This window comes from Cottoperca gobio, chromosome 24 (assembly GCF_900634415.1).
Source record: "Cottoperca gobio chromosome 24, fCotGob3.1, whole genome shotgun sequence".
NCBI classification, from domain to species: domain Eukaryota; kingdom Metazoa; phylum Chordata; class Actinopteri; order Perciformes; family Bovichtidae; genus Cottoperca; species Cottoperca gobio.
The window spans coordinates 9,884,208-9,892,924 of record NC_041378.1 but is presented as its reverse complement, the minus strand read 5'-3'; the positions used below and the strand labels follow the sequence as shown (position 1 = coordinate 9,892,924).

Here is an 8,717-nt window from a genome sequence, read left to right as displayed (position 1 = left end):
ACGTTGTAGTGCAGCCTGAGTAATACAGCGGGACTCGGTCTCTTTTACTCTGCAACAATTGCTACACTCAGACATTACATCTTTACATTATTTATCGCTGCTTCTTTGTCTTCTTATTTCATCAAAAGCCCTCACAAACCAGCTGCTCTGCACCGCCTCCACCTGGAGGACACCTGCAACTACATCAACCACTCTGAATACTTCTCAATAGGTGGCGCAAACAAACTACTATGAGAGGTTTAGGAAACACATTTAAAACGGGGTCAAGACGATGAAAATAATGTATATTTTATTTACAAATGTGCTTGTAAATGTACAAGTGACGTTTTATTTTATTGTTTTTGGAAAAAATAAACATCCAGAGATTTACATGAAATGGTTCGGTCCTGTTCCCAAACCAGGTGCGAAAGGTGAGCTACTTGCTAGCAGAGTGAGGAAACATGAGAAGAAAAATAGCGATTTTGTGTCACACAAGTTTTGACATAGAAAGGTGGGTGTAGTCAAGTTATTGAAATTACCTTTTTGTAGTAGTCCAAAGTGAACTAGGCAACTTCTGCTCCCTTAACATTAATTAAACTACTTCTAATCTCTCTGAGTCATTTAATCATTGTAGGCACACTTTAGCAAGCTTTTAATACTGTTGTCCCTGCCTGGTACAGACAAGTAAGTTACAGATACCCAGACACCCCTACCAATGGACCAGGCCCACCCTCAACTGCAGAAGGAGGTGAGACTCATTGTGTTGAATGACATGTCAGTTGGCAGTTACTGGAACTTATTACAAATCGTAATTTATTATAGGACATATTTTCTAGTTGGTATATTTAGTTCAAAAATCTGCTGCTGATTTTATTATTTTTGTTAATCATTCCATAGATGATCATTTATTTCAGTTGAAGTTAATGTATATTTAAGTAATATTTATTTTAGGTTGTCTGTTAAAGTTACAATAATTTTCTATTCAAGACTTTTACCATTACAATTACATTTTGACTGTTAAAGATGTCCTTTAACGTATTTGTTGTAGAGGGTATCAGTATTGCATCAAATAGTTAATACCACTTTGTGCCAAATGTTGCATGCATGTCTGCACAGTGTTATATTTTCACAGCATACTATTGGTAAATATCGTACAGTAAGTATAGAGGGCATTTTCCCACTGGAACACGGTCGGACTGAGTGGCAAAAGGGTAAAACAACATCCATGGCTGCTGTAAGTAGGGGAAACTGCAAAACTGTGAGTAAAACAAACATTTATTTGCTTAAACTAAAGGCAGTTGCACTCGACTGATCTTTACAACTTACCAAAGAACCAGGTGTCCATCGTCAATTGGACTACTTTAAAGGTCAAAAACACATTCTTCTCAAATTGTCTGTTTGAATGTAGCTGTGTTCACCCTCTTCACCCTAACACTTCGTTTTAGCCTGTCGCTATAAGCCACAATTCCCAAAGAAGCACAATCTGCTCTGATTGGCAAAGGTAGTTTTTTTTAGCCGTCGGTGGAGATATGGGGGGGGCGACATATTCTAAATGAGCCTGCATGTGACAGAGGAAGGGGAGCCAAATCTCAATGGCTTGATTTCAATGTTTTCTGCTCAAGGCAGACCACAAAAACTGGCCCCTGTATACCAGTACATTTATATTTATTATCACTTCTTCCAATGTTTAAACCTTTTATACCCGAACAATTTGCTTGCCTACGCTACTGCCTTCTCTGGAATAGAGATGTGATCATTCATAATCAGAATAACTAAATATCTCAGCTGCAGCTGGTGCGATCAGAAAGTTATAATCTTGATCTCTTTTTTCAGGAGTTGTCTTCCCATGGTGATGTATAGTTATATAGTTGTTACAGATTATAAAATGTGTCTTTTGTGGACCAAAAATTCATGGATTTTCTCAGTTGATGAGGAAGTGTTGCCTCCGACTGATGCAAGGTGCAAACAATACAGCATTTCGGAATATCTTGAGTGGCTTCAAAGTCAGAAATGTTCCTTTTTTTTTATAAATCTTTTTAAAACGAAGAAAAACCTTAAGTATATTTCTAAACTAATGCTTATGTAAGGATGGAAATGTACCACATGGTTGTTTCCCAGATTAACAGAGGGCCATACTCTTTTGATAAATGTGACATTTGTGGACCACAAACTATGCTAGTGGCAATATATTGACCATTATTTCAACATTAGTTTTCAAAGTTACCAAACTATTCATCTGTATCTGAGGGGTTAAAATAACTTTATGTGCAGAACATGTGTACTTCCCGATTATAGCTTGCACAGGCTGACTATATCAAGACTGGGCCAAAAAAAAAACTTTTTACAGAATGGACTTTACACTTGCACTTGCTACAATGACTCATAATTGGCCTTTGTTTTGAAGTGAATGCTGTGTTCAGTAATTAAACTCACAATACGTGCATCAGTGTTAACTGTCATCAGCGTCTACACGATTATTCACTTTCCTCTCAATAATTCGGTGCTTAATAGAAACCTCCCACATTTCCATGCAAGAGAGACCACAAATGAGGGCATCTCAGTTTGCTATCTAAATTGCCCTTCAGGGGGTTTTCCCTGTAAGTGAGGCCTGACAAAGAGAGACTACTGTTGACAGCAGTTTCTAACATTCATTTAAACTACTTATCTGCTGTCACTTCTACTAATTATTACTCAGGATGGATGTTGTGTGAGCAAGTGTGTCAAGCTTGAACTCTGTTCGATAAGCTGCTGCCAAGCCTGTTTGCTGAGGTCTCACTGCTTCTGAGAGCTTTATTAAGCACCAGAGTAAAATCTCTCCTTTGTTTAATAATCTGCAGATGGAATAGCTCAAAAATAATTCACTGAAAAATGTCATAATTAAAATGAGTTTTTACACATTTTGAAGTGATCTCAAACATTTTAAAGACTTTTTACGATTCATTAAATGCAGTTTCTGAGAAGCTCAAATACTTGTGTATCCCGAGCATCCTTCGGGTTATTTAAGGCTTAGAAATAAACTCGATTTGGAAATGTGTCCGCACTAAGTCAAAGTCGTAGACTTGTTTTGTTTTTCTACTGTATTGTGTCTGTGCCCGGGTTAAAGCATAATTTGACTAATCAGCTTTCCTCCTCTTTCTTTTCTTTTTACGGTCTCAACTCTTTTGGACAGCGTTAAATGCCAAGTATTAGAAATGTCTGGCCTTGCCCAAGCTCTTCAAAATCCCTGTGATGGTGGAACATGTTTCTGTGTGGGAGGGCTGTTCTGCCAAGCAAAGCTGTTTTGGTCCTGATTCTTTTTTTTTCTCACAAGAAAATCTTGTTCTTGTATCACCAAATGCTACCTAGTGATTTGGGTAAACAAGAAAATAATACAAGAAGTCACATATGCAGCTTCGCAGTCCACCCACCATGACTTTTTAACGGCGATTTTGATGGACGTTAAAGCTGCAGTGTCGTACCACACCGCTGTGTACATTCAGAGAATATTTAATCTCCTCGAACTGTACGTTTTCCCCACGCTGTAACGTCTTCACGGAGAGTCATTTAGAGTGAAAGACAATGAGGGAATTCGACGTGGGGTTTTGGGGAGCCCCGAGCCCTCTACATAGCCTCACCTTACTGCAGCTGGCGTGTGGCGGGCAAGAAAGCGTGGTGCATTTCCAGAAATGGAAACCATGAATCATGGGCAAATATTCACAACTCGGTCATCCATGTGAAGTTTTAGGATGCGCTGTCTCTTGAGGATTTGGTCGAAACATATTATATGTAGATGCTAAAAAAAGAGGAAGAGGGAATTCCCACAATGTCGGTTTAACTTACTTGCACCAAGACAAATATACGTACACACACATAGTCACATGTGAATAAAGGTTGCAGCAAGGTCAATATCTGGCATTTTAGTAGACGGTGTGTTTTTGTTTTTATTTGAGTGTGCTGTTACCAAACGTTAAGTTCTACATCATTTGTTTTTGTTTTGTTTCTTTTACACGTAGACGACTAGGTAAGCGTTAATTTTTTTTCCCCGAAACTGGTAATATATCCACCAATGTTTATTGAAATTGTAACTTAAAGCCCCCCAATATGTTATTTTTCTGGAGTTTACAAGATGACCATGCGTGCTATAACTTTCCATCTGACATTTGACTTCCAGTCTAATGCAACTTACCCAGATTCTTACCAGAAGCCACATCAGATGCAGCTAATTAGGCAAACACCCCTCTCAGAGTATGTGTGTGTCAGAGAGAGTGAAAGCGAGAGAGAGAGAGAGATAAAGGAAGAGCGCGCTAGCGAGAGAGTGAAAGAGAAGGAGGAGTGACAGAAAGGGAAAGAAAAGAGGGAAGAAAGAGACTCATTAAGCCAAGTTGTTCTCAGCACTCGTTCTGCAACACAGACTCTCTGTCTCTCTCTTTTTTTCTCTCTCTCTCTCTCCCTCCTCCCCCCCCCTTCTCTCTCTCGCTCTCTTTTGCTCTCTCTCTCTTTCTCTCTATCTCTCTCTCTCACACAAACCACACACACATACTTAAAAACATAAAGCAGAAGTGGACACGGTTTCAGTCGCCGCGGTTGGCTATGGCTCAGGGCTCTGACAGCAATGACACAAGTTACAAGTCCCCATCACCTGGAAGCAGGCCGGTAAGTGTGCTCTTTGTACTTAATCTCAATAACGTATACTTGTTTACATCCTATTTACACTGAAGATCTATAGATTAAATACAAATCCTGTAAAATGAAACGCTGCATATTTAGTGTGATGCATATTTCGCAGGGCAGCAACACAGCCTTTCAAAGAGACACCAGTCCTGTCTCTCTTTCACAGTTTCTCAGAAGTGTTTCACGTGCACACATGGGCTCAAGGCATGACTCGCTTCAAGTGTAGGCTTTTGTGAATTGCAAAATGTATCACTCGAACAAGTTGTAGGAATCCTTTGTTTTAGCAAGTTTCTGGAACTGTGAATGACGGGAGAGCTGTCAGGAACAGACAGCGTGTTAAACACAGTGTGTACTGTGCGTTTCTCTGCACGTGAGACTTTCACATGAGCCAGTCTCTGGCACATTGTTGCTCATTTGCTTGCTCAAATACACTCTGGAAATAAATCATTCAAATGCTGGTTTCTTTTATACATGTTCCAAGCTGGACATCTCACTTTATGTGGATAAAGCAATTACCAGCAGTGTCAGTTGTTTTGGGGGGTTTCTTTTGTTGCAATGGGTTAACGGACAATTCAGAAGACGTTAGATAATGAATATGATATCTCTTTGATGTGCAACTGACTCTGCATTTTGAAATGGATTAGTTATTACGATACCAAGAAAATCGAGTGTTCAGGACACGAAACAGGGTGTGCGTTATACCTAACCGATGACTCAGCCACTCCCAGACCCTGCCCTTCACATTAGGTGTAAAGTTAAGCCATCTTCTGTCAAACAGTAAAATGACATTTCACACATAAACCCGCCAGCGACAGAACAGTCTGATCGTCTCTTATTCATACTCTGTGCCTGTCAGCTTGCCACTTGATGTTCATGTCATTGCACACATTAACTGTTTGACATTTGTATTTGGTCAGAGCTCCTCAGATGATGCGAAGAAGGTGATGCGGAGAGAGAAGAACCGGATCGCTGCTCAGAAGAGCAGAATGAGGCAAACTCTGAAAGCTGACACCCTACACTTGGTGAGAAGATGCATTATACACCATACTCTAAAGTAACACAGTTTAACACTGAAGATATTACATGATATTAATGTAAAATGACTGGTTCTTGTTAAGGTATTGCACAATTTTTTAGCAAAGATGGAAGTGTCATTTCTAGCCCCATTAACCATCATTTTGTAATAGCTTGTTTTGTACTGAAATGCTAGTTCCCAATCAGATTACACGCACTAAATGATATTTATCAGAAACAGCGTTAGGGTATCCTTCCAAAAACACTGTTTGATGTTTAAGCAGCCTCACGGCTCTGGCAGCAGCCTCTGGGAATGGGTTTGTACTATATTTACGAAGCGCTACCTGACCATGTGACGATGTGTCATGGCTTCTGTTGGGCTGCACACTTGGACGCTGCTCTGTGTTTTTGCAGAAGCTTAAGGAATAAATTAGCACGTGTGGGCAATCACTCCCTTTTGCAACAGAATCCCTGCACCAGAGATTTCATTGCAGCGCTAAATATGATGACAGAAGGGTGTGCGGGCCGGCCACTTTTGTTTGTTGCCCCCATATGCAGCTCATTTCGTGTGACACTTTTTACTTAACAAAACATTCTACATGCTGTCATGTCTTACAACTGCACTCGTTTCAACATGCTGACCACATATCCACTATTTGTGTGACTTCCTCGTTCAAGTCAAGATGATTCGTGCTGTATTGTACTCTGTCACCGTGATGTTTTCAGAGCAACTGTTACTGTGAACTTTGTCAGCTAAACCGAAGAGATTTTGACCTTCAGAAAACGTATCTTTGTAGGCAGTAGTAGATCCAGAGATTTAAATATGTGAGAATCCTTCCTGTGAAGTATATTATCAATCTCTTTAAAGCCTGTCAGCCTTAGAGAACACCAGGGGACCACAGAGCATATTCTGTGGTTTCTCTGTCATCGTCTCGCTAGATAAACAGGAAGGTGAATTTTCCCTCTCTATGACACCGTTGCTTATTTCCTGTTTCTTCAGTAGTATTTTTTTTTTCTTCTGTGTAAATTTGTAGTCGTGGGCAGGAGGGGAGAAAAAGGCGGTCACTTCTTGTAAAGCGCTGATGGCAGTGGGCTGTATGTGACGCAAGAACAGGGGTTTGCCCAAAGGTTCTGTGACAGTAAGGACCCACAGCTCGGTATTATAATCTTTCGGCCATGATGTGATGACCTTTTCATTAACCAAGTGGAAGGTTTTCTCACCTGTTATTCCTACATCAAAAGGTTTTTTTAGTTTTTTTTAACCACTCACGTAACGTTTTCTCTACTTGTCTGATCTCAGAAGCTGATGATGAGTAGGAAACACACATTTCATAGAGCTTGTTTTGGAAAATATACGATGTAAAATATCAGAATGGCACATTTTAAGATTGTGGTGCGTAGTGAGCTGTCGGCAGTTTATAAAGTTAGTTTTTTCAACAGTATTTATTAACTTTTTTAAAGTTCTTGACATTATGGTAAAGTAGCTAATGTCTGCTGTAGATTTGATGTGTTTTAACTAACTCCCAAGCAACCTTTTGGTCTTCATTAATTTCAGTATAGAAACAGGTTGACTAGATTTAAAAGTTATGTGACACTTTTATTTATTTTTGATATACATTATTTCCGTGACTAGTTTTCCTGTAGCATGTGTGCAATATATACAAACTTCACAATGACGATCAGGTCTACATTTAGCTCATTGTGAATTGTAATGCCGAAACGAGAGATGAGAATCTACAGCCATGCTAGCTGCTCTGTAAGGCTGTGTGGTACACTGCTGCGTTGAGTCAAAGACTAAAGCCAGCTTGCTAACATGCTCACAAAAATACCTGTATGGAAACAGGATATAATGCTGCAGATATCGCTTTTTATGTCAATCTGACTTAATCACACAGTAAAACCACTTTTGTCACTAATGCTCAAACATCCTGTCCCTGTGTGTTCACAGGAGAGTGAGAACCTGGAGAAGGAGAACACTGCGCTGAAGAAGGAGGTGAAGCAGCTGACGGAGGAGGCCAAGTATCTGTCCTCTGTGCTGAGCAGCCATGAGCCTCTGTGCACCGGCCTGGCTCCTCAGACCCCCGAGCTCCTCTACCCTCCTCATCACAGCAGCAGCTACCACCACCAGCACATCACTGTACCACACTACCAGCACTGATCTGACTGTGCTGTGAACAGATGACCTCAAGGGAGAGAAAGACTGACTGGAAATGTGTCTATGAATGTTAATGTTCAAAACGTGAACATTAACATGATAGGCCATTAATATGTCTGACAAACAATGACAGTGCGGACCCCATACTGTAACAAGCCGTGTTCGTGCTTGTGCTCGTCTCTTTGCTTTTACCTGATAAATATCCGTGATCTGTGTGTGGACTTAAACGGCTCGATGAGTAGATATATCAACCAGTCGATGTTTACATTGGGAGTACCTACTGTATGTTCAGGTGTCTCAGACGATGCAGTATTTTTGTACATTTTTTGTGTCATGGAGAGCGCCTTTTGTCATCCCGTCATGTTTTGAATTTCTCGTGTTTTTATAATGTGTGTGTGTGTAAATGTTGATCGACAATGCTCAGGAGATTTTGACAGATTTGATTGTGGACAAAGAGAATGTAAAGTCGAGATTCTAAAAAAAAAACAAGGCTTCAATGTACCAAAAAAAAGAAACGCCTGGCAGTGAAGGATGGACATTCGAAGGGTCTCGACTTGTGTACTGGTGATAATGCTGAGGTGGGAGAGAACCCAGAAACATATATTTATTAAATGTGATGCCTTTTAGGTGATCATTTCTGACCTCCACAGGGTTGTTATTCATGCCTTCATGCTGTGTTTCTTAGTCCGGACTGTAGAGTGTGTGAAGTCTCCACTAGTGCTGATAATAACAGGGGACACGTGACAAAACCACCTTAATGTGTTATTGCTCTGCTGAGGGAGTCCCTAGATGGCACTGTTCACCAGAAGATATGTCACAGCAGCTCATGTTTTAAAGCAAAACAAGTATCTTTCATAGCGTGCCCCGGGTGGGTATGAATTAAGTTTTGTCCCTGAACACAGAGGCTTTCATGCAATGC

At 40.3% G+C, this 8,717-nt stretch overlaps 1 protein-coding gene across 1 annotated transcript; it reads left to right on the top strand.

The window, feature by feature from the left end:
• Positions 1–3,643: 3,643 nt before the first annotated feature.
• On the top strand, positions 3,644–8,445 carry batf (basic leucine zipper transcription factor, ATF-like). The gene is made up of 3 exons (XM_029425345.1): positions 3,644–4,611; positions 5,547–5,651; positions 7,592–8,445. The coding sequence occupies exons 1-3, from the start codon at positions 4,549–4,551 to the stop codon at positions 7,799–7,801; spliced, it is 378 nt and encodes a 125-aa protein (XP_029281205.1). The 5' UTR covers positions 3,644–4,548; the 3' UTR covers positions 7,802–8,445.
• The last annotated feature ends 272 nt before the right edge of the window (positions 8,446–8,717 follow it).